The following is a 26,959-nucleotide window of genomic DNA, read 5'->3' as shown; positions in this document are numbered from 1 at the left end:
GGTGCAGAGCTGGATGAACACAGCAGGCCAAGCAGCATCACAAGAGCCGGAAGGCTGACGTTTCGGGCCTAGACCCTTCATCAGATGGGTCTAGGCCCAAAACATCAGCCTTCCTGCTCCTGTGATGCTGCTTGCCCTGCTGTGTTCATCCAGCTCTGCACCTTGTTGTCTAGGGTTAATGTTGATCCTTCTTCAGAACTGGTCACTGGACTTGAAACCTTAACTCTGCTTTCTCCCCGCAGATGCTGCCAGACATGCTGAGTTTCTCCAGCAATTTGTTTATTTTTTCAGATTACCAGCATCTGCTTTTTTTTTTATTTTAAAGTGTTAGCTTTTCTTGTTGAGATGCTAATATTTTAATGCCAGTATGCAATGGAGCATAAATGCGCCGCCAGAAAGACTTCAACATACACAGCAGTGCAATAAAAATAAGACAGCAAGGAATATGACGTGAAAAGAAATCCATGTGAAAAGCACAATCTCACCAATCTATTGTTTAAATATGACATTATATTAACCATGATAACTATATATCCCCTCTGAATTTCAATTTCCTCAAGTTAGTTTGATGACTATTATGTGAACTGAATGAGGAATCGGGGGGCGGTGGAAGATGGTTGCACTAAAAAGGAAATATTTTTCTCAGTAACTCAGGCAGCATCAGTAATTTGTTTCTCTCTCAGCATTGGAGCAAAAACAAACAATATGCTTTTGTGAAATACATTTCTATTGTTTTACATAAGCAGTGGTTTCACTGTCTCAGTTACAATTTACACAGAGGCAGATTTTCTTGCAGAGTACCCGGGCAGAAAACAAGGTGAAAGCATGAATATCATAAATATGGGCATAAGGTGTCCACAATTTCCTATCCATTAAGATTTATTTAATAAAAGTCACAAGAAACAATTCAAAATTAAGAACATGCCTTTCTTTGCCCCACCAAGCTGTGCTAACGGAGCACGAAAGAGGAATATTTGCTCCCGGGAGTTTTAAAACTTAACTGCAATTAGAAACATATTGCCAGTTTAATTCAATATAATTGCAACACTCTTCAGGCTATTAAATGCTTGACAGAGAGGTCAAGCAAATTTAGACAATAATTTTGAGCTGAGGGGTGAAGTAATGGCACTTGTCGTGGACTTTGAAATAAGTTCCCTGTAAAGACCTAGCAATCTCTGTGCTGTGGATTTCCCTTCTCCTGACATCAGTCCAAATTTGGCAGCGAGTCAAGGAGATTTCCTAACATGTACAGTGAAGTCATCAAATAAGATAAGCAGCGAAAAGCAGTGAAGTACTCTTATTCAGATAGTGACTGCACTCCTGCACTTTTAATTTTAAATTTTACATTGACGAATAGAAGAGGGACTGGGACATATACATGGGATTTATGCACAAGTTAAAATAACAAACAAACCTTTGTAAAGTGAAAGTAAATATTTTAAAATGTATTTTCTTGCTGATCAATGCAGACTGTTGATATTCAACAGATATAAAATTACTTAAACAAGGCTGTTTAGTCGTAATGTGATCCTAATTCTCCCCTTTAAAAAAAGAATTATGTTTCATTTAAAAAGGCACTGACTTTGCAAGGATTTTGATCAATACTGAAACAGTGGAGGTTCCCAGCAATTCTTTGAGGAACTAAAATGACTCTCTGAAGTCATGTATAATCAAACTGCATGTTTCCTTATTAAATTTCAGATACATGAATTCCACAAGTAATGACTGCAAATGCAGAAATTATTCTAGTCCTTATTACCGAAAATCTGAGCCAATGTTTTAGTTGTTCATAGAACTAGCAGGATGAGAAGAAGGGTACATGAGATGAGGACTAATATTCATGTATGATAAGTATCAATATAGATGGATTGAGCAACATGCAATATTTTTACTTTTACAATAATACCTTCACACCAATAGCCTGTTAGTTCGACAAGTAGACTTTATCCCATGTGTCAACCTGCTCCACATCCTAACACTCCTATTTGCTTCAATCATTTATCTAACGCACTTCATTTTCGACGTGGTGTCAGCTTCAATCACCAACTATGGCTGGTTGTGTAAAGCAACCTCACAATCCTCTCTGTATAAGCAGGTGCTTCTTCTGCTTTCTATCCACCAAGTCTTGTATTTGATTGCATAAATTATGTCTCTTATTTCCAAATTTCTTAAATCAACAGAAACAGACTGTTAACGTCTACTTCTACTTCTTCACTGCAAGTAAAGAGTGCAGAACAACCAAACATGTTACTGCCAGATAGGTAGATAATGCAGGAGACCGCTAGAGCCATCTTCCACTCCAAGCAATGTTTCGGCAATGGATGGATTCTCAGAAAAATGCAGTGAGACAAGCCTGTGGCGCAAAAACAAAATGCAGCAAACCAGAAAGAAGGGATTGTAGCAGTGATGGGTGTTCGAGAAGTCATGGAATGGTGGAGAGAATAATCACACTTTGATGGTATGAACAGTTTCCTGAACTGCCTGAAAGAGCTGAATATCGTTTGTGCGCCTTTGCAATTAGTGCCCATGATTATTTGTGGGGACAGTTAGCTCAGTTGGCTGGACAGCTGGTTTGCAACGCAGAGCAATGCCAACAATGTGGGTTCAAATTCCATTCCAACTGAGGTTACCATGAGGGATTCACCTTCTCAGTCTTTCTCCTCACCTCAGCTACGGTGATCCTCAGGATAAACCACCACCAGTCGTCTCTCTCTCTCTAATGAGACAGTAGCTCTAGTCTGGTAGGACTATGGCAACTTTACCTTTACTATGGTTATGGTAAATAGTTGATAACACTTTCTCCATAAAGATGTCCAAGATAGAGATGATGACATTAAGTAGTACATAGAAAGGACAGTGCTGAATTTCACTGGTCACTACTTTTCCCACCTTTTCGAGTACATCTCTATGGCTTTCTTTGATTTTTAGGTTATTTACTAAGTTTTCTAATCCATTAACACCTGTAAATAATTCCAGATATTGCAATGACTGTTGCCTAGAGTTCATTGAAGTGACCCCAAAACATAATCACCATCTACTTCCAAGTACAAAAACCTCCTTTAACTGCTGTTTCCTCCATTCCAACACATTTTGAACTCAAGTTTACATCAAGAAATTTTTACTCCCTAATACCACATCACTTTCTCCAACATTCTTCTGTGTAAGTCATTTCTTTAAGGTATTACCAAAGTTCATGTATACCAAATTTCCTGCAATTCCTCCAAGAGCTGAGGAAGATACCATCAGGTAGTAAATTATCTGGCCTGGAATTACCGTATTTACTGCTACCTAACATAATAACTTGCAACTGTTCAACAGACTGAGCTGCTCAAATCTGCAGACTGGTTGAAATCTTCAGTGATAAATGATAAGCCACTTTAGCTCCCATGTGAGACTACATGGATTGTACAACTGTAAAGGTTATGCAGAAAATAAGAATTCTGTATATATATTATGCCAATTATTTTTGTTTAGCTGTTATATCTGTTTGTGGAAACTTGCTCACTGGGGCAAAAAAAAAGCACACCCATTCGCACTGCCCATATTGGGCTTTGCATGTAAACTTCTAATTGGCTGAATGGGTGATTGCTGGTAGTGGTTAACAACTACAACAAGAAAAAGTCACAATGATTTGGTGGGGAGAAAGTTATTTGGTTGCATGATAACACTTCCAGATACAAAAATCAAGCAGCCTCAGCATTAGGGGCTCTTCTGGCATGATGGCAGTGTCCCCGCCTCTAAGCCAAGAAAGCCAGGTTCAAGACCCATGTACTTCAAAAGGTGTGTAGTAACATCTCTTAGCAGATTGCTTAGAAAGTATAACAAATAGGATTACTTTCTAGTCTAAACCTTTACATTCTCAGTAACTATTTCTCGGTTTATCACAGCGGTTTTGGAGGAAAGGGCTTCCTTGGTTGGTGTCATGTCCAGCACAAAGGAAGACAGTTGTGGTTGTTGGAGGTCAATCAATACTTAGCTGCAAGACATTAGCAGAGGGTCCTCAGAGTACTTGCAAACAAGTGACACCTGAGTCAATCAACCTACTCGTGGATGTTATTACACACCTCTGGTGTAGATGCGACTTGGACCGAGGCCTGGACAGTACTAGGGACACCACAACTGCACCACAGGAGCACCTCAGGTTCATCAAAGGTAAGTTCTTGGTTCCAACCATCTTCAGCTGTTTCAGTGGCCATTCCTCCATCCCTCCATCAGAAGGTCAGAAGTGGAGATGTTTGCTGATGATTGCACAATGCTCAGTACCATTCAGATACTGAAATTGTCCATGTCTAAATGAACCTGGATTCTCAAGGTTTTCATTCTCACTTTCCCCTCAATGTTATGACTAAGATCAAAGATTCTTTATGATATTTGTGGCTTTTCCTCTCCCTTCTTTATTCTTCTGGCAGAGAACTGAAGAAGGCAGGTTTGACCAACACCGAAATGGGTATCCATACCAATGATCCACACTGATCGTCCGGCCTGAGCTAACCAGAAACAAACATGTCCCTAAAAAAAAACCATGTTGCTACAGCAACATGTTCTTTATCATACAGTCCAGAATTCTGAATAATTATGATAAATATTCCAATTTTCATCCAATCACATGGATGACTTCTACTTCCCCACATTCTCCCACTCTTAACCCCTCCATTTGGCATTCAACGGAAGGATTTGCAGGTTGAAACTCAACCTGTTTGGCCACATGATGAACATACCTTCCATGGCCATTAACTGTTCATGTGGGACTTGAACCCAGAGGTTCTACTTCAGTGGAAGGGTCACTGTTCCTCCCTTCTTTACTCTCAGATTTTTAGCTCTCCTAATTTTGTTCACTCATAGGTACAGTCCAACAAGTCTCAATATACAAGTCAATAATTCATAAATTGTCTACAATAAGAATAAAGCTTTACTTAACTACCTCTAAGAATTTTGGAATTATTTGTTTTATTATGGATTTGCATCCAATGCTCAGTAAGCAAAGATTATTATTATACCTTCAAAAATTGAATTGAACTCAACTATATTTTTAAAAATAAACATTATTTATCCCCTCAAGCGAAAATAAAAGGCCACTAAATTCATATGCCATTTGTTTCTGCAAATGGATATTATATGCATATAGTTCCTAACCTTGGACAAAACTGCCCTTAAAATACTTCCACATTCTCCATTTTTCCCTATAATCTGACGGGTTAGCATCTTTTATTAGAAACATATAAATACTCAAAAAAACTCATATTATAATATGGTAATCTTTAAAAAACATTAGACATCTTTGCAATCTTGTTACTGGGCACTAGAATAACAAATTTTGTATTTATTAACATGGGTAGAGACTGCACGAATAGCTCTTCAATGTTTTATATTCAGTTTTGTTTAAATTAACATTCTTTAACCCGAGATATAATTCTCAGAAGTAATGACCAGTAGTTATAGGATTTTTCTCAAAGGAAAATCTTTCAATTAGGACAGCAAATATGCTGGCTTCAACAGATTTCACATGCCACAAACTATTAGGTGAAAAACAAAACAGGAAATCTAAATACTAATTGGGTTAAATGGCTGCAGCTTTCATATTACACAGCTTGGACCATATGACATTATCAACGACTGGCTGTATATTTAAGTGAATAGACTCTTTTGCTGTCAGATTCTATTACATTGAATGACAAAAAGGCTAGGATTGCAATTCCATGAAGAATCCTTCTCAGAGTTTCCTCAGTAAGTGGGTAGGGTGAACAGAAAACCAGTAAAATAGTTATGCATTTAACATTACTGCAGCCAAGAAGTTTTGACAAGTTGATGAGGTTTCACGGTGTAAGAAGTGCTCTTTGAATTAAAGCCTGCAAATGGATAGTGCTGTCTTTATGAATTAAAATATCAAAAGAGATTTCAAAATGATTAATGTCTTAGACAACATTTGTTTTCCATAATTTGAATAAAGGACTTGTAAATTATAAACACAATAACATCAGGACTTCCAAAGTCTATTCACTGCCACAGAAGTGCTGAAGTGTATTGTAAGTAGCTAACTTGTACACAGTGTATGTCATCTCGCAGCAATGAGATGCATACCTAGGTGAAGTATTTCAGTTGTTCGTTGACTGCCAAAATCTCAGTCTGATAGGACGTACATTTATTTGGAATGATTATCCATTGCACAAAGCGGCACCCACATATGCACAGATAGAGCCCACAGCAGACACAGTAAGTAGTGGTGTATGCACATACCACTGATGCCACCAGGCTGCGGACAAGGAGGCGCCTCAGCTGGAGGTTGGGCTGATGAAGCAGAACTTTCCCTTCCTGGCAGTTTCTGTGAAATTGGTCTCCTTGGCAACTGCTCGTTCATTGTATTCATCCAACTCTACCACGTTACCCAGGGAGAAGCCCATTCCAGAACCAGGAGGCCATGACCACAACTGCTGCAGCACCTGTTCCTTACCACCTTCTGCTCCCTCTCGCCACGTCCTCATCCGGGTTTCAGGTTCCATGGATAGCTGCAGGAACAGAGCCAATGATTGGGCTTCACTGCTTTGGCCACCCTAAAAAGGCCTAATAATCTGAATCCCATTACTCAAATACAATTTCCGCAACACCATCATTAGTTTAGCTGTTGCTTTCCATCACGTTATAATGGTGTCAAGTTCCTCTTCTTGCGTGTTCTTTGCACTAGGTAGCATTTGCAGCCATATTTGATCGTTAAAGGGCAGAATTATGTGGCAGTGCTATATTTCAGTGTGCTGCACTGTATAACAGTTATAATAGCCCAGTTTTTAGTATTGTTTGAAGGGAGCAAAACAGCGTACACCCTAATGATAAGGACAAAGTACTAAGCTTATAAAAGCTTATACTAAGCTTATAAATAACGCAGATATCGGCAATCAGAAAAAAAACCCAGAAAACTGGACTAACTCAGCAGGTCTGGCAGCATCTACAGAGAGAGTAATAAAATTAAATTTTTGGTCCAGTATGACCTCTTCAGAAGAACATGACTTTCCAATTTGTATGCTCTTTTCCCTTTAAACTAAAAGCTGAAATTCCATTGCTTTCTCTATTATTTGTTGAATGTCGATGCTAGCTTTGTGACTTATGCATGAGGGGCCCCCAAATTTCCTTTTCATGCAGCCTTTTGCAATCTTTCTCCATTTAAATAATATTCAACCCCTAATCATAACAGCATAATTTCCCATATCATATTCCATCTGCCAAGTGTTTGCTCACTCACTTAACCTGTCTATATCCCTCTTTTTCTGTCATCCTTAACACCCCGTCTTCCCACTTATTTGCATGTCATCAACAAACTTGGCTAAAGTGCTTCACATTCTTTATCCGAGTTACTAATATAGGTTAAAAGTAATTGTGGCCCCAGTACCGATCCATGTGTATTCCACAAGTTGCCATCCTGAAAATGCTTCTCATTTCAATTCTGTCTTTTATTAGTTAAACACTGAGCTCTCATTTGCCCTATCAGGTGGATGTACTATTTCAAAAAAACAGAAGAGGCATTTCCATCATCTGGGAAAATATTATTAATGACAGATGATATTATCACTATCATATCGCTTTTGTAAGGAGATTGCTGTGCCTGAATTAACAACCATATTTCCTATATTATAGTAGTGACTATACTAAAAATACTTAGTTTACTGTGACAGAACTTTGCGAAGTAATGAGGTCATGAAAGGAGCTATAATAAATGCAAGTCCTTTTGTTTTACATAAGGAAGAATGGAATGGAAGGATATACTAATACGATAAGATGAAGCAAAGTAAAAGGAGGTTTATGGGAGGCATAGTCAAGGTAATTAGAATAGCCTCTTTTTGTACTTTAAATTTGGTGCAACTATATAATCAATTTTAAAAAAAAACAAAACTTTGTAAGACCGAACCTATCAATACCAATAATAACACTAAATTCAATAAAGCAATAACTCAATTATATTGATCAAAACCTTATACAATAACACATGAAAGAATGTCATGCAAACATCCTACTTCGGATGCATATTAACCACTGAAGCATCGGCTTATTCAGTTGGGAGCAATCTCTCCTCTGAATCAGAAGGTATGGTTCCCAGTGTCACTTCAAACCAAAACATATAATTTAGGCTTTTACTTCACTATTACATTGTTCGAGGTATTGCCCTTTAGATGAGACATTAAATGAAGTTCTCATCAAATATTCAGAATAAATACTGTTGAAGTATTTGAAGAGTTGGGAGTATCCCCATCATTCTGGCCCATCTATTTTATACACAGTTTGTGCATCCTGGCTGTTTATAACTGTGAAGCAACTTTTACACCTTTAAAATAGTGTCTGTAGTCTCAAAGTGATTCAACGATTATCAAAGACTCTAAAACATACAACACTACGTAAAGATGGTTTCTGTTTATTCTTACAATGGAAAGGTTGCATTGAATATTTTATAACTGAATTTGCTAAGTAATTTTTTTACTCTAAAACAGTTAGACATATTTTCCCATTAACAGTTATGTTCCCATTAACATTAACGGTTATGTTTTGTTTAGTTTAGTTTAGCTTAGCTTAAAGTGCCCTATTCTGTTCTTGCTCTCCTCCCCAGCACTAAATGTATAACTGGGAAAACATAACCAAGCAGATATCTCAAAAGTACAAAGTACTCAGATTCAAAATCAAAGGACAGGAGTAAGACGGTTGAAAAATTAGACCATTAGATGGGGGTAGAGCATGGTGGGAACCGCAAAATGAATAAAGCAGAATGACAGCACAGAACCAAAAGATGGATAAGCAGGAACAAAGAAATACGAAGCAAATCCTCTAAAAATCTTCCCACTCATTAAGCCACACTAAATTCTGATTCGTTACTAAATGTTGAATGCCACTGTCACATTATATACCATCTGCACTAAGAGAGAGAGTAGAAGTTTCAACTGTTTAAAGATGGAAATTTGCTCACTTTTCTATAGAATTATATAAAGCTGTGTTTTGAAAATCTGAGTCAGTAATTTCTAAATAATGTGTGGGCTTTCAGGGTGGCAAATAAGCAAGTACTGCATATAAGTAGCTGTTCAATTAGATCAAATTTCAGAGAAAGCAAGACAACTTATAATTATGCAGAGCTTTTCAAAAACTGCCAGATTTGTAATAGCATTTTTTAAGGCTAACAAAGTATCTTTGTCATGTAGACATTGTAGTAATATAAGAAACATGGAACTCCATTTATCCACAGCGAACGCTTGACATGATAATGATCAGAATTTTTTTTATGATGTTGACTACGGTATGAATATTGGCAGGATAGTGGGAACTTTTACATATCCAAGCGGATCTCAGTTTAACATCTCTCAAAGATGGCACTTTCAACAGTGCAGCACTCTCTCACAATTACACTAGAGTGCCTACTTTGATTTTATGCTTAAGCCCTGAAGTGACAGTTGGGTCCCAAGATCTGGTGGCCTAGAGGCAAGAATGCTATTAATTACGCCATAGTTGATACTTCAAACTAGCCAGCAATTAACGCAAGGTTTTTGTTTTATTCAAGGAATCAAAGTAAAACTTAATACACAATTGGGATAAACTGAATTCTAGACACACTGAAACAGTATGGTCAATGGTAGTGTTGAGCAAAGATTAAATTCAAATTTATTAGTAAGTTTAACCTTGCTCACAGCAGTTTTGATTTGATGAAGACAGTCCATATTTAAAACTACTTAGAGTCCTAAGGACTGAAGCATCTTCATTTGCAAGGTAATGACAAGGTAAAGTACAAAATTCAGAAAAATACTCCCAGAAATATGACAATTTCCATGAAGCATTGAAATACAGTTTGACACCTTCATTAAAATAGCAAAGGAACTGCACACTAATGCATTCAGAACTCATTACTAATATCTGTAAATTATAGTTGCTTATACCTAAAAATATTATTTGCCATTTTGCAACTGATTTTCAAGGATCTTTCACTAATTATGCCCAACCAATGTATTAAAAGGAACACAACCCCCAACTCTAAAATATCAACATATCAGTGTCATTGTGGAATACAGGATTTATTTTCTACTCAGCTCCATGTTACACCACAATGCTCTCACGCAATTTCACTAACCGTACTGCAAGTGGTTCCAAGTGAAGGGTAAGGACATTTCCACAATGCAAAAGGGAAATTAGAAATGCATTCTAGAGCTGCTCAGTAATATCTGTTATTGGCAGACCAATTTGGCAGTGGGATATTTCTAAAAGCCCATCTGCTAGCAACTGTTGAATAGCTTGGGAAAGTCAACAGAAACTAATGAGATGAAGAGACTTAACAGAAAATTCCACCTTATCCTTCCCAAGTATATAACCATTTTAAAAATGATACACATGTATTGACCAGCTAGATACATAGAGGTTATGAGAAAGGAAGTGCAGAAAGATTCCAACTTTATTTCCCCATCGATGAGACCAAGCGCAGACCCAACATGCTACAACTCAGACTGCAGAAAATCAGAAAGGAGAACTGTGAGAATTTAAAAAATATATATTAACTGTGTTTTGGAGAATTTCAATTATACTCTTAGAGATTAAACTGAGTGGAAACAGAACCAAAGCTTCTAAAATACATAATGAAAGTCATGGAAAGAAAATTCTCCAAATTAAATAATTATGATGAGAACAGCTGATAATGAGAGTCAGAGAACAGACACTATTTCCAAGACCATAACAGATTTGTACATAATTTAGAATCCTGATGGGCCAGTGGACTTTCTAATTTGGGCACTTACTTCAATCATGGATCAGATCTCTCTAACAAAATTATTTTGGATTATATATGCAAGAAGTATGGCAAGTTCATCTGAAAGTGTTTTAAAGTCAATTTCACTTCCTCGTCAAAAGAAATGATCACTCAACAATCTATAAACATAATTTCTTTTAGCATATAGCAAAACGGTATTCTTTCAGAATTCCTTGCTTTGCATCATTAGTATCTGTTTACTATTTATGAGCAGTTAATTAGCATTCATTTCTTCCTGTACTGTTGGCAGTAAAGATTCGCCACTCAGTCCTGTTTAAAGCACTGTGCTTTACCAGGATGAACACTGGAAAACTTCAGTTTTGTAGTTATTTGACAAAACCATCTCAATATACAGCTATGTTAACCTTTTGAAAGCAGTGTTGTGGGCATTATGTCGTGTCAGGCAAAAAAGCATGCTCTAATTATGTTAAATAACTGTAGTCATTAGGTATTCATCCCAGAAGTTATTCTTTAATAACCTAGTCCTGCCAGTTTATGCTTGAATTTTGACTGAACTGTAGTGCTACATTCATTGAATTTTGTTTTATATGTAATCCTATCAGTGCATTCAATTTAAAGTGCATTACTGCATTCCAAATGTTAATTACCAACTTCCTTAACATTACTGGCTGCTAGACACTGAGCTCAGCGTTCAGCCTGTTATTACTACACTGGTGGCAGCTGTGCACATTCCATGAGAGACAGTATCAACTCAATGGGAGTACATTTTACAAGCAAATGTAGAACTAATATTCCCAATGCTGCAAAATATTTCAACTGAAACTTAACTGTAATAAGAATTCAATGCAAAGTGAAGCTGAGAAAAACAGTTCACTTTATATTAAAAATATTTGTTCATAAAGTCATAATTTAGTTAACAAGCAACCTACCTCCACTGGTTGCCCCTTGGTCTTCTACTTCAGGAAAGGTTACTTGACTAGGCAAACTATTTCTTGAACGAGTTACTGATTCTAGTTGTGAAGCTCTGCCTATAAGAGACAGCTCATCTAATACCTCTCCCTCCTTGGCTTCCAAATCTGATTTAGATGTTGTTAAAGGCCGTGCTTTATCTGGTGTTCCTAGTCTGCTGGGGTCACTTAAACAGGCTGCTGTGCCACTGTCCAAGCTCAGCACTCTTGCATGAGTCTTGGCACTGGATGCACTAAGAGTCCTCCGTGTTGATCTTCTCCTGGCATTTGCACAGCTTTCTGAACCAGAATGAACCTTTAATGTGGCCTCAGAGTCTGTGCCTCTTTCTCGAGTCAAGTACTTTGCTTTTAAAACATGATATCGCCCTTCAGGAGAATGGCACGAATGCGAGGTGGTGCTGGATGAGCTGTCTGAACTGAAACGATGTGCTGAATGCATGCTGGAGGTCCTGCTCAGATCACTTTGATCACTCGAGTCCTCATCTGGACAAAAACTGCTATTGCTAGTTTTGACACCAGCCACGGCACGAAAGGACACATACTCCCTATGCCGACCTGAATCGAAACTGCTTGCTCTTTTCTTCCCCATCTTTCTCCGGTTTGACTTATGTGTAGAAGCAGCTCGGTGAATAAAGTTAGAAGACTTAGGCCTCACATCCCCATCATTTTGCTTAACAGCTTCATCCTTTAGTGTTTGTATATCAATTGAGAGAGAAGGCTTTTCAACAACCTCTTCTACTGCTTGCTCAGTCACTGCCTCTTTAAGTGGCCCACCTTGTTGTTTCCGTATATCTATGGTCAATTCATTAGCGTGAGGGTTTTTGTTGGCATCACCTGACCCATTGAGCTTCTCTCCAGTTTCCACTGGGCCAGAAGTCTGCATCTGATCAGAAGTCTGTGTCGGGTCAGAAGCCTGCCCAAGATCTTGACTGCAACTTTCATCTTTACCTGTAGCATGTAATTTTATTCTTTTGCCATTAGTCCTTTTTTCCACAGTGCTGGTTCCTTCTGGTTCACTACCATACCCGTTTTTCCCACAATGTTTTTTCTCGGAGCTGTGCTCATCTGCTGAGGTTTCTGCTTGCTCTGAAAGAATGCTCTCCACATGGGTTGAGCTCGTTTGCTCACTCTTATAACTGCTGATGGTACTATTAGTGTCTCGATCTGTCCCACTACAGTAGCTTTCCGTTGACCCACTACTTCTCGTGCTGAGACTCTGCAAGCTACCAACGCTATTATCTGTTTTTAGAGGCTTACTAACTTCCGATTTGGATGACGGCTGGGAAGCACCACTTTTGTGTAAGTCATCTAGCTGAAAAACGCCAGCACAACAAGAGTTTTCAGTCAATGAGTCCTTGGATCCTGAAAGTGGTTTGGAACCTTCTAATTCACAGACAGTGTCTAATCCTCTCCTTTGCTGAAAGAGAGCAAAATCACTAAGAGATGTGTCAGGAAAAGCCACTGCTGAACTTGAAGTCCTTGGCACACCCCTAGGCCTATGGTCTTTCCTGTAAGACAGGGAATGCAAGGGTACAACGGCGGCTGCTTCTGTATCACAGGCAGCTGACAATGAATGGTCTACATGGTGGTAGCACATGTTGTCATTTGGATCCACTGGAAAGTCTTGAGCACCTGAAGATGTTAGCGTGTTGTTAGACATGAAAGAATCATTTGGCACAACTTGGAAAAGCTTGGAATCGAGTGTCAACTCTGTGGGAAGAAAGGGCAAGCGTCAAAAGTTTGTATAACTTCCAACACACTTATGGTTAATCATTAGAAACAGATCCTATTGTCATCACATCATGGTAATAAAGAATTAAACTGTACAAATCCCATTAACTAAGATTATCACACAATACTTTACACTTCATAACTTGAACTTTAGATCGACCGAGTTGTGAAAGTAGTGAGCCAAGGCTAATGTTTCTGACTTGCTTTCAAATTACACCTTTAACACAGGAAAAAAGTTATGAGACATGACAGAAATGGAAAACATGCAACAGCACAACAGATTGGAGGTGGACGAACAGAGAGTGACAAAAGGGATTAGAAATTTAGGGGTTTTTGCCGAAATAAGGTGACAAGATCATGAGGGGATTTTAAGCAAAAAGATGGGAAGTGGTTGTGTTGGGAGCCAGAGGTTATTGACAAAAGGGATGGATATGGATAAGTAGGACAATATTGCATGGGTTTAAGTTTATGGAGAGCAATGGTCAAGTGTTTAGCCAAGGGACCTTCAAACATGTGAGTCTAAAATAACAAACGAATGGATAAGAATCTCAGCGGAAGATGAACTAAAATGGGTGATCTTATGAACGCAGAAAAGAACAGTCTTGTAATAGGAATGATCGATTGCCTAAACTTTGCCTTTGACACCAAGGTTGTAGTCTGGTCGAGGTTGAGACGGTGACCAGAAGGGGAATGGAGTTAATTGTGAGTGCAAAGGTTTTGTGATTGTCGGGTTGAGTGCAAGCATGAAGAAAATGCTTCAGCCTTCTTAATGCAAAAGAAACTGAAATCGTTATCTATTATTTGTACTCCAGTTATGTGCTTCACTAATTATTCACTAGACTTTTTAAAAATCAGAGCCATTAGCATTGTTCTAAAGTAGGGTCACTGGACCCGTAACATTAACCCTAATTTCTCTCCACAGATGACACCAGACCTCCGGAGTTTTTCCACAAAATTCTGTTTTTGTGTCATGAGCATTGCCTCAGTACACTGCCTTTCAATAGCAATAGCCACCCTTCTCTGCGGATTAAGTTGGCCTCACTGCCTAATAAAGATTAAATTAAATGGGTTCTTCTGAGCAAAAGTTAACGTGCATGCACATTTTCAGTTTTGCATGCAACAATCTCCAAAATGTACTAATTGCATTTTGAGTTAAATACAATTATTGAGTCTTCATTAAAAAACAACCTTATGCTTGCCACTTCCCTCCCCAAACTCCCAACACACCACATCATTTGCTCGCAGTCTCCCTCCCAAACATCTAGATCATCACCCCTCCCATCCCTGCCTCTCTCCCTGACCCGGAGACAGTAAGGACTGCAGATGCTGGAAGCTAGAGTCAATAAACGTGGAGCTCAAAAAGCATAGCAGGTTAGACAGCATCCAAGGAGCATGGAAATCTACGTTTCGGGTCAAAGCCTTTCGTCAGGTCTTGGAGGGAGGGGAGCCAGATATAAATAGGGGGTGAGGTGGGGGCTGGGGGAAGGGTAGGTGGGATAGGGATAGGTGGATGTAGGTAGGGAGTTATTGTAGTTGGTCAGTGGGAAGGTGGAGTGGATAGGTGAGTCAAAAGATGGACAGGTTGGGGTTGGAAAGATTTTGAAGCTGGTAAAGTCAATATTCAGGCCATTGGGCCGTAAATGCCCAAGGCAAAATGTGAAGTGTTGTTCCTCCAGTTTACATTTGGCCTCACTCTGACAGTGAAGGAAACCAAGGATGGACATGTCACCAGGGGAGTGGGAGAGGGAGTTAGAGTGGATGGCAACCAGAAGGTCGGGTTGGTTGGTGTGTGCAGAGCTCAGGTGGTCCGTGAACCGGTCCCGGAGTTTGTGTTTGGTCTTCCCGATATATAGAGAACCACATCGGGAGCAACGAATACAGTAGATGAGGTTAGATGCAGTGTAGGTAAACCTCTGCTGGATTGAAAGGATCATTTGGGATTACGACGGAGGTGTAGGGGCAGGTGTTGCACCTCCTGTAGTTGCAGGGAAAGGTTCCAAGTGTAGTGGAGGGATTTCCTGCAACCTTTCCCGATAAAGGTAAGTGGGAAAGCAAGCTGTGGGGTGGACACATGGGACAACATTTTCAATCCATTCATTTAACATTAAAACTGTGCCCAATGATCTGAAAAGGAATGAAGACACACAGGGTACATGAGTAGGCAATAACATAACAGATGGAGTTTAATGTGGGACAACGGGATAAGTCATAAGGAAAACTGAATATTTTTATAAATTTCAACTCCATGGTCACATACTTTGCATATTAATCTGTCGTCATGTGGCACTTTACAGACTGCCTTTTGAACTAAGTACACTTCAGCTACCAGTTATCCTTTACCTATCCTGCTAGCTATATCCCCAATTAATCAAGCTCAACTTTTTAAAAGTATGCTGACTCTGTCTGATTATATCAAAATTTTCCTAAGTGCATTGTCAAAGCTTGCTTAAAAATAGATTTCAGCATTTTTCTCAGTACTGATGTCAAGCTAACTAGCCGATCGTTTAATTTTCTTTCTGCCCTAATTTCTTGAATAGTAGTGTAACATTTGGGAACTCTCAATCCATTCAAGCCATTCCACAATCCAGGAAATTTTAAAAAATCATAATTGGAGAACAGGTAGAGACAGTACACTCATTATCCCTACAGCTACCTTGCTTAAAACTCTAGGATGTAACCCACCAGGTCTTGCAGATTTGTCAGTGTTCAGTCACTTTAGTTCTTGTAGCTCTTATTCTTTGTTTATTTCTTTAAAGTTTCTGGATCCTTTAACTTGCTTAATTATCTTATAGTTCTGATATGACAAATTATTTGTCCAACATCTCTACCTCATTTTCTGTAATAATTTCTCCTGTTTCTGTATCTAAAGACTTTAACTAATCTCCTCCTTATGTACACACACGTAAATGTTCTTACATGCTTCTTTTATATTCATAGCTAGTTTACTCCTGCATTATTCCTTGCCCTATATCTCAACTTTTAGATTACCCTTTCCTGATATATAAAGACTCTCAATGCTCAGGCTTAATACTACTCTTCTCAATAACATACACAAACTTTAATCTATCCTATCCTTAACTTTCCTGGTAGACCATTGATCATCTTCCAGATGACATTGCTAATTTTATTTGTCCAGTGACCTGAAAAAACTTAATTCCCCATGTTTATTTCTTGCCTTTGTTACAAGTTCCAATTATTTCTTCTTCAAGTACTGTCAAACAGAATAATCTTTTTGTTTTAGGGGGTCTATAAATTAATCTCACAAAAATTTCTTGACCTTTGTTATTCCTAATCTCCCCCAGTAGTGATCCTACTTCCTGGTCTTCTGAGCCAAGATCATTTCTTTCTACTGCTCTTATCATTCTTTATTTTCAATTGACTCTTCTTCATCTTCCACTCTGTCTTTTCAAAATGTTCAGTATCCTAGAATATTTTGCCCAAACATAGTCAAGTTGCAACCGCATCTCTGTAAACAAGATTAGATGAAACCTATTTATCTCTTTTTGCACTACTTGTTTGGCCATGTTATTGTGAATGTTTTGTTCATTGCAATAAACAGTCTTTTCTTAAAACCACTATGGTTGCACGGACATTGTATGCTAACACACCCTTAACCATTAGTCTTACCTTTCCTATGTAATTCTGTTTGGCTTTATCCAAATCATTGCACTACTCTTTTGCTTTGACTACTCCCTTCATATTTCTAAATCACTTCTAAATGTTTGTCAATATAAAGTCCTATCCACTAGTCAGAACTTGCCAGGATGCCAATTCCAATCCAGTTTAAGTGGAGCATTTTTTAAATGAAACAGTTCCTCTTTCTAGAGTACTGGTACAGAGATATTACTTGCAAAATCTGAATGCTCCACTAAACCTTTGCACAATTTAATTAAGCTAACTTATCAGATTCATGTTTACTGTTAAGCTATACCTCGTGGAAACAGATCAAGGTTCAAATTGCATTCTTCCTCAAAATAAACTATTACGCAACAATAAACTTGGCGATTTTACATGAAATGAAATAGAATGTCAGCAAGATACTGCGCAGATATTTCCCAAATGTAAGAAAAAGCTTTGTATTGTTTGCCAGTCTATTACCTGCAGTCCAAGCTCACCTTGTTCCTCATTCGCATCTTTGTACAAACTGCAGCTCTGACCCAGGCTCAAACTAACATCGTCAGAAGTTTTTGCAGTTTCTTCATCCCCTACAGTGGGCACGAAAAGAAATATCAATCTTCCAAATGATTGAAATAATTTAGAACATAGAACAGTATAGCACAGGAACAGGCCCTTTGGCCCACCATGTCTATGCTAACCATGATGCCATTGCAAACTAATCTTATCTGCCTGCACATGGTCCATATCCCTCGATTTCCTGTCTGTTTTTGTGCCTATCTAAATGCCGCTTAAACATTGTATGCTTCTACCACCTCTCCTGGCAGCGAGCTCCAGTCACGTACCACACTCTGCATAAAAAAACTACCTCGCTCACCTCCTCGAAACTTTCACCCTCTCACTTTACACCTATGTCCCCTAGAATCTGACATTTCCACCCTGGAAAAAAAAAATCCAACTATTCACCTTACCTATGCCTCTCATAATTTTATGTACTTCTATCAGGTTGCCCTTCAGGATCTGATGCTTTAGCAAAAGCAGTCCAGTTTGTCCAACGTATTATAGCTAACACATCCCAATCCAGGCGATATCCTGGTAAACTTCTTTTGTACCCTCTCCAAAGGCTCCACTTCCTTCGCATAGTGTGATGATCAGAACAGTACTCCAAATGTCTAACTAAAATTCTACGTAGCTGCAACATGACTTGTCAACTTATATATTTAATGCCCTGACCGATGAAGACAAGCATGCCACATGCCTTCTTTACCACCTTATACACTTGCGTTGCCACTTTCAGGGAGCTATGGATTTGCACCCCAAGATCTCTCTGTATGTCAATACTCCTAAGGGTCTTGCCATTTACTGCATTCTTTTTTCTTCCTTTTGACCTTCCAAAATATGCCACCTCACGCTTGTCTGGATTAAAATCCATGTGCTATTTCTTTGCCCAACTTATGAACTGATCTATATCCATTTTTAATTCAGTAATGGGACGTGGGCATCGCTGGATAGCCACTATTTATTGCACATCTCTAGCTGCCCTTGAGAAGGTGGCGATGAGCTACCTTCTTGAACGGCCGCAGTCCATATGCTGTAGATTGATCCACAATGCAGGTAAGGAGACAACTCTAGGATTTTGACACAGCAACAGTGAAGGGAAGAGTGGTTTACTTCCAGGTCAGGATGGTGACTGGCTTGGAGGGGAACTTCCGGGTGATAGTGTTCCCAAATATCTGCTGCCCTAGTCCTTCTAGATGGAAGTGGTTGTGGCTCAGGAGGTGCTGTCTAAGGATCTCTGGTGAATTTCTGCAGTGCATCTTGCAGATAGTACACAATGCTACTACTGGGTGTCGGTGGTGGAATGAGTGGGTGTTTGTGAATGTGGTGCCAATCAAACAGGCTGCTTTGTCCTGGATGGTGTCGAGTTTTAGTGTTGTTGGAGCTGCACTCATCCAGGCAAGTGGGGAGTATTCCATCACATTGCAAACTTGTGCCTTGTAGATGGTGGACAGGCTTTGGACTGTATCGAGGCAAGTTGCTCGCCGCAGTATTCCTGATCTCTGACCTAATCTTGTAGCCACTGTGCTTATGTGGCGAGTCCAGTTGAGTTTCTGATCAATCGTAAACCCCAGGATGTTGATTCGTAGGGACTGAATTGAATATCAACGGACGATGGTTAGATTGTCTCTTATTGGAGACGAACATTGCCTGGCTTTTGTGTGGTGCGAACTTTACCTGCAACTTGTCAGCCCAAGCCTGAATATTATCCAGATCTTGTTGCATTTGAACACTGACTGCTTTAGTATTGGAGGAAACTCAAATGGTTCCGAATATTGTGCAATCATCGGTGAACATCTCCATTTCTGACTTTATGATGGAGGGAGTTGATGAAGCAGCTGAAGACGGCTGGGCCTAAGGAATTCCTAGAGAAACATCCTGCAGCTGAGATGACTGACCTCCAACGAGCACAATCATCTTCCTATGTGCCAAATATGACTCCAACCAGTGGAGAGTTTGCCCCTAATACCCCCTGATTCCAGTTTTGGTAAGACACATCTTGATGCAACCCTTGGTTGAAAGTGGCCTTGACATTGAGGGTTGTCACTCTCACCTCACCTCTGGAATTCAGCTGTATCTATTGCTGTATCCTTTGACAACCTTACTCATTATCGGCAACTCCACCAATTTTCATGTCGTCTGAAAACTTACTAATCAGATCACCTATATTTTCAGCCAAATCATTTACACAAATTACAAACTCTGATCCCTGCAGAATACCACTGGTCCCAGACCTCCAGTCAGAAAAACACATCTCCACAACAGCCCTCTGTCTTATATGACCAAGCCAATTTTGTAAACAACCTTGAACAAAAACAAAGTTGCTGGAAAAGCTCAGCAGGTCTGGCAGCATCTGTGGAGGGGAAAACAGAGTTAATGTTTCGGGTCCGGTGACACTTCTTCAGAACAATCTTACCGTGGATCACGTGTTTTAATCTACTGGACCAGCCGACCTCAAGGGACCTTGTCAAATGCTCGAGTAAAGTCCATGCAAACAGCATCCATCACCCTACACTCAATCATCTTTATCACTTCTTTGAAAATCCCAATCAATTTCTTAAGAGCTACCCCTCACAAAGACATGTCGATTATCCTTAATAAGTCCATTCTTCTCCAAATGTGAGTAAATCCTGGCCCAAAGAATCTTCTCCAATAATTTCCCTACCGCTGAAGTAAGGCTCACCAGCCTACAATTTCCTAGATTATCCTAGTTACTCTTCTTAAACAGAGGAACAATACTAGCTATTCTCCAGTCTTCTGGGACCTCACCTGGGGCTAAAGAGGACACAAAGGTTTCTATCAAGGCTGCAGAAATCTCCTCCTTTGCCTCCCTCAGTGTCCTCCTCATTATTACTGACATGCCCTAGAATATTATCACACCCCTCCCTAATTTTACCATCATCCATGTTCTTCTTTACTACTGTGAATATTTACTAATCTGTGGTGACTTGCCCTTAAGTAATATTTGGTGAAATGTTTTCTGAAGTATTCAGAGTGTAGGAAAACAGAGTTACTGTAATTTTACTAGCTAATCCAGACTGCTGGCTCCAAGAACAAATGTGTAAGAATGCTTCAGTATTCGTGTATCATCCCTCCTACAGAACAGATAAGGAGGATGACCCACAATATGCTGACTTGCTACCCATGAAGAAAAATAATGACTGTTAAGACAGACAGACAGACAATAGGGCAAAGTATACCTCCTACGTTTGCCCACCTTTTTATCTGGCAGATGCTTTTTTTTAAAAATAAAAAGAAAATGTTAAAGCCATTTGAAGAGATCTTTATGTTAACACCACATCCTTTTGAAGAATCACTGACACCTTATAATTGGTGGATCTTGCCACATCATGACACAAATTGATAACATAATAAAATTGTTGCCAGAGTTTTCATAACACAAAGCTATCTCATTATTTGAACATAATGTTATTGTGATACAAAGTTATCCCCAACTTTTTTTTGTTAGTTTCCCCCCTTGAATCAGAAACAAAATCTTGTTTTACAACCTTACCTAAATAGAGTTATTTCCGGTGGCATTAAGCTATGATGATTACAACTAAAATCTGAAACAGGACTCGAAGTTTCCATTGGCCAGCTTGTCCAGGATTGAATCACTTCCACACTTCGCTAAGTTAAGCAAAGCAATGAGCCATTTACCTATGAATATCATTTTCTTCTCTGCTTTCTTATTGTGCATGATCAATTTTCATTAACTGCAAATTTTACTCATTCCGCAGATTAACTCCATAAGGTGTACTTAATTGAAAAATTACCTTCCTAAAGGGGAAGTTCAAGTAGTAGGTTTCAGTAATTGAAAAGTAAATCTATTTGATATTTTAAAAGTCTGACTTGTCATGTGATGTAGCCTTTACTGATGCTGAGGTATAACTCAGTATTTTGCAATCTTGATTATCAGTTTGGCTCCCAGCTAATAACGGTTTCGAACAAAAATCAATCATGCAACTAGCAAAGTCACTCATCACTGAATACCTTAGCTGATGCACAAATAATATTTAAGGGATAAAGTTGAGTTTTACTCAAATATTGCATGAGTGAGTATCTTTAAACCTACAAATGTTACCCAGTTAAGAAATTTTGTATTATCGTATGTTAGCAGTGAGTCAATTGCACAACTGATTTGCTGATTTACTATGTTTCAATGGCAAGTATGTGAAACTTACTTTGCTATTTTAAAAACAGGTGGAAAATTACATTCTACTGTTTTGCTATAGCATGTTGCTGCTCTCAAGTGCTGCATCAACACTCCTGGAAACTGGCATTCAAAAACTCCAAACATTAGGTTGCAAAATCTCAAATTGTCCTTTCATAATGAAAACAAATTTCACAAAAGCAAGGAGACAAATATCAATATCCCCTGCTAACACTGAAGTAATAACGGTTCAATTGCACAGCACAGGTGGTGTTTTGCTAAGATGCCAATAGTTTAGCTTACAGCCTATGATCACATTATGGAAATCCAAAGTATTCGCTGGAAGCGCTTGAAGGCACACAGTAGAATCTTTAAAATACTTGAAAAAGCTAACATTATCAAAAAATGGCAATAGTTTAATGCTAAATTCATCTTAAAATATCTATGAATGACATACTACCCTCACTCTACTTTATCAAATGAAATTAATTAAATTAATTAAATGAAAATATCTATGTATTGGAGGCATTTTCAATAACTTATTTTTATTTTCAATTGTTCATTATTCATGCATCATTAAATTGGATTTAACAAAACAATCCACGAAACAAATTTTAAACCAAACCTCAAAATAATTTAACAGCAGTAAATTCAGTTTAACGTCAAATCAAATCAATTTCGGTCATCACCTTTGCGGTGTACTCTCACTGTTGCATAGATATGCTCGATACAATCCTTTAACTACTGCACTTTTCTACTTCCACAAAATGCCAGCTATTAAGGGATCTATTGGTGCAGGATAATTTTTAAACAAATTGAATGATTTTGAATTCAAGTTTCAGAGACCAGGGGGCAGAGGAGCTTAGCTACTTTCAATTTCCTTAAGCACCATACCACTCTTAAAGTGAACCCATCCAGTGCAAATTCCAAGTGTTCCATTTCATCCTAAGCTGACGGGATATTTCAACAATCCTCAAAACTATCCTCTTCAATTCTCAGTCCATACGTGACCCCATTACAATTCTCTGCACCTCCAGATTTAATTTCACTCAAAGCCTCAACAAAAACCTCTCAGGCTTCAATTTACATTAGTTCTAATTTAACCAAATCTCCTCCAGTCCATAATTTCACACCAAGTTCAGTTCACTCCTCAGGCATTCTCTGTTGCATATTTGCTCCCTTGCCTCATTTTATTTTCATCATTTATGAATACTTCTTTCGTCTCATCTTACTTCATTTCTGTCATCTCCTCCAGGCCTGTTAGTCCATGCCCTTCAGTTTTAATGATATTGGTTTATCTAGTATCCCTCCAACTCTATTACATGAAAGTTGTCCCAAAGCCATCTCTCAAAATATACTTCTCGCATTCCCTTCATCTTTGTACTTCTATCCCTATTTTGAAAAGCCTTCTCAAAATCCCTTTCTGAACACATTTTCCATAATTTCTCCTAACTTTTCAATTATTGATCAGTGGCCGCTCCTCTGACCCGAGTTGGGACATCACTATATAAAAGGTAACAGATTAACTCTAAATGAATGTATTCCTTTATATTTTTAAATCTCAAAATTCATCATTTGTGCCATGTAGAATCCCCTACTTTAAAAGGTGAAAATGAACTCCTTTTCAGACTGCCTCAATCTTGCCCTTATATTGGGCACAAGGGGCTAGGTGAGAGAAGCCCACAAAAGACTCTTCCCTTATTTCTGAACAAGAGGTATCTAATCTTTCCTCTCACCCACTATGCACCACAATCCAGTGATGTTAGATCTAGATCCACATTGCACTGATAAATGGTACCACGCACAAATACTCCATTACACTGCGTTAATAAGCAACACCGATTTAGAGCTTCAAAACAACACAATTAATTGATAATCAATAGTCCATAATCAACTTACTTCTACAGAGCCCTACCACACACTGCTCTGGAGAGTATGTAGAAAAAGGAGGAATGGCTATAAGTGTTTATATGACAATTTGAAATTGTCTATGAAGGTCAAGAGTGAAATAATTGATGAGAGGGACAGGGTCGGCTAGAGACAGCAATTTGGATGAGCTGAGGTTATGGAGGACAGGGTGCTTTCCTGAAAACTTAAGAATAAAAACTGAAAATGCTGAAAAGTCAGTAGGTCTAGCAACATGGGCAGAGGGAGAAACGATGGTAGTACAGAACAGAAGAAAAATAGAGATGTCATAATTTTTAAGAAACTGAATGAAAGAGGAAAGATGTTAAAGAATAGAAGAACAAAAAGGTGTCTGATAGGTTAGGAGGGCAGAACAGATTAACTGGCCAAGAATTTAAGGATAATAAAGCAAAGTGAATGGCGATGGTTTCAGTAAACAGACAAAGGGTGATGTAGGCAGTTTTTGGCATTCTTGCCTTCATTGGTCAGTGCATTGAGATAACCAGAAGGAGTTGGGACGTCATGTTGTAGCTGTACAGGACATTGGTGAGGCTATTTTTAGAATACCGCGTTCAATTCTGGTCTCCCTGCCGTAGGAAAGATGTTAAATTTGAAAGGGTGCAGAAAAAACGTACAAGGATGTTGCTGGGACTGGAGGCTTGAAGCTATAGGGAGAGCCTGAATAGGCTGGGGCTATTTTCCCTAGAGGTCTGTGGCTGAGGAGTGACCTTTTAGAGGTTTATGAAATCATGAGGGGCATGGATAGGGTGAATAGGCAAGGTCTTTTCCCCAGCGTAGGGGAGTCCAAAATTAGAGGGCACGGGTCTAAGGTGAGAGGGGAAGATTTAAAAGGAACCTGAGAAGCAACATTTTCCACGCAGAAGTGGGGCATGTACGTAATGAGCTGCCAGAGGAGTGGAGGAGGTGGGTACGAATACAACATTTAAAAAGCATCTGGATGGGTACATGAATAGGAAGGGTTTAGAGGTATATGGGCCAAATGCTGGCAAATGGGACTACATTAGTTTAGGATCTCTGGTTGGTGCGGACAAGTTGGACCGAAGGGTCTATTTCCATGCTGTATAACTATATGACTCTAAGTATTGGTTCACAGTGGGTGCAAATGAAGAAAAATGAATAGCCACATCTAAAATCAAAGACATCTAAAACGAAGTTAAACCAGTATGCCCGAAAACAGCGCCTAATTGAAAGATGAAGTGCTATAACTGAATCTGGTGTTGAGTTACACTGGAATATTGCAACAGGCTAAAGATGGAAACCTCAGTGTAAGAGCAAGGTGGGAAGTTGAAATGACCAACCACCAGAAACTTAGGGTCATGCTAACAGTGTGATAGGACTTGTTCTGCAAAGAAGTCACCTATTCTGCATTAGATCTCCCTAGTGTAAGGGAGACTGCACTGTCTCAGCAAGTACAGAATATTAAACTGAATGAAGTACGTGCAAACCTATTACAACTGAACCAAGATTAAATGCTGAAAAAGCAGCCTGACAACAGCAAAACAGTGGAAAGGTAACGCCAACTTGAAAGTGAAAGCTATCGGGATATATGTGGAAGTTGTCCCCATCTTTGCAACTGTCACCAAAGGGCAGCATGTACATTAGTTAGAAGATAGATTCTTGAGGAAGACTAACTCTGCTGGTGATTGTAGTTACTCCAGCCAGAATATCTGCTTCATGAAATACCATACCCATCTGTTTTGTACCATTCTTAAATATCCAATGCCTGAAAACACATTGTGCCATTAGTCATCTAACTACATCAACAGCCTCTAATTCTACTGCCCTCCACTTTGCCCTCTAGACCCGATCTGTAGCTTTTCAGCTCTGGCTAAATGTCTGACATTACCTTTTCTTCATAGAATTAGAACTTAATAGAATCCCTACAGTGTGGAAACAGGCCATTCGGCTACAACAAATCCGAAGAGCATCCCACCTCAACTCATTCCCCTACCTCTGCATTTCACCATGTCTAACCCACCTCATCTAAACATCCCTGGATACTACGGGCAATTTAGCAAGGCCAATTCAACTAGCCTGCACATCTTTGGACTGTGGGAGGAAACCGGAGCACCCGGAGAAAACCCACACAGACACGGGGAGAATGTGCAAACTCCACACAGACAGATGCCCAAGGGTGGAATCAAACCAGAGTCCCTGGCACCGAGGCAGCAGGGCTAACCACTGAGCCACCAAGCCTGGATGCTACTTTTGCTATTTTATGCACCTCTTCATCTGTCTTATATTTAAGTATGAAATTTTAAGCATAAACCTCAGCATATATCTTTCAAAGTTCTCTGTCATCTTCCACAGTTTTTACTCATTGCCACATTACTATGGCATAGAGGAAAATGGATAGAATGTAGCATCTTAAATGTGTTTTCTCTATCATGAGGTTTGAGTTTTCTTATAATTGCACCTTTCTGCTTCAAAATTATTTCTGGTTATCTCTAACCTCCTTCTAACTGCTGCATCACATTTGCCATCATGCGTTATAGGTTCTCCTAAATATACAAACTTATTTATTTGTTCCAGTGTGACACCATTCACTAAATCTTCACTTGTATTTTTTCAAATTAATTCATGGGATGTAGGTGTTGCTGCATTTATTGTCCATGCCTAGTTGCCCTTGAGAAGGTAGTGTCTTCTTGAACTGCTGCGTCCATGTAGGCATACAATGCCATGAGGACAGGAGTTCTAGGATTTTGACCCAGTGACACTGAAGGAACGGCAAAATATTTCCAAGTCATGATGGAAGTAGCTTGGAAGGGAACTTGCAGGTGATGGTGTTCTCATGTATGTGCTCCCTTCGTCCTAATGCATTCCTTTATAACTGCCATTGCTCTTTTATCTGTTCAGTACTCAAACTCAATTCATATTCTAAACTTGTAGACTTGCAGACTTCTTTTGTTTGATGTATCATATTTTGTAGAATGCTTTCTGATTCTGCAAGAAGTGCTTTATTGTCAGCAAACTGGAATTTATGCTCTTGCCCCTATTTTTAGACCTGGAAGGATGTGCAATTCTCAGAAAATTAGTTCCGTGTGCAATTTGAATGATTTAGCAATGACATATCCTTATTATGCTCCAGTCTACAGCCGAAACAGGTCCAATTATCCCTCTTCTGGCCTAATGTTACTGTTTGGTCCCAATATAGGCACTGGATTTATCTTGTCTTTACGGTTAATATCACCTTTCAGCAATACATATATTAACTTTGGCAATAAAAGCAATAAAACAGTTTCATAATCTATGAAGCGTAAGTAAGTAAATATTCTTGTTAATTTCAAG

The 26,959-nt window shown here is 39.0% G+C and overlaps 1 protein-coding gene across 1 annotated transcript in view; it reads right to left on the bottom strand.

The window, feature by feature from the left end:
- The window catches only part of pcnx1 (pecanex 1), a 235,804-nt gene that overhangs the window by 121,193 nt on the left and 87,652 nt on the right, over positions 1 to 26,959 (bottom strand). The window contains exons 3-4 of the mRNA XM_048600454.1: positions 17,535 to 17,653; positions 11,650 to 13,398 (exon numbers count right to left, since the gene is read on the bottom strand). Of these exons, the coding sequence (XP_048456411.1) occupies positions 11,650 to 13,398; positions 17,535 to 17,653 (1,868 nt within the window). The remainder of the gene's footprint in view (positions 1 to 11,649; positions 13,399 to 17,534; positions 17,654 to 26,959) is intronic.

Source organism: Rhincodon typus, chromosome 8, assembly GCF_021869965.1.
Source record: "Rhincodon typus isolate 14 chromosome 8, sRhiTyp1.1, whole genome shotgun sequence".
NCBI lineage: Eukaryota > Metazoa > Chordata > Chondrichthyes > Orectolobiformes > Rhincodontidae > Rhincodon > Rhincodon typus.
Note: the sequence above shows the minus strand (reverse complement) of the source record. Positions and strands in the feature narration are given on the sequence as shown.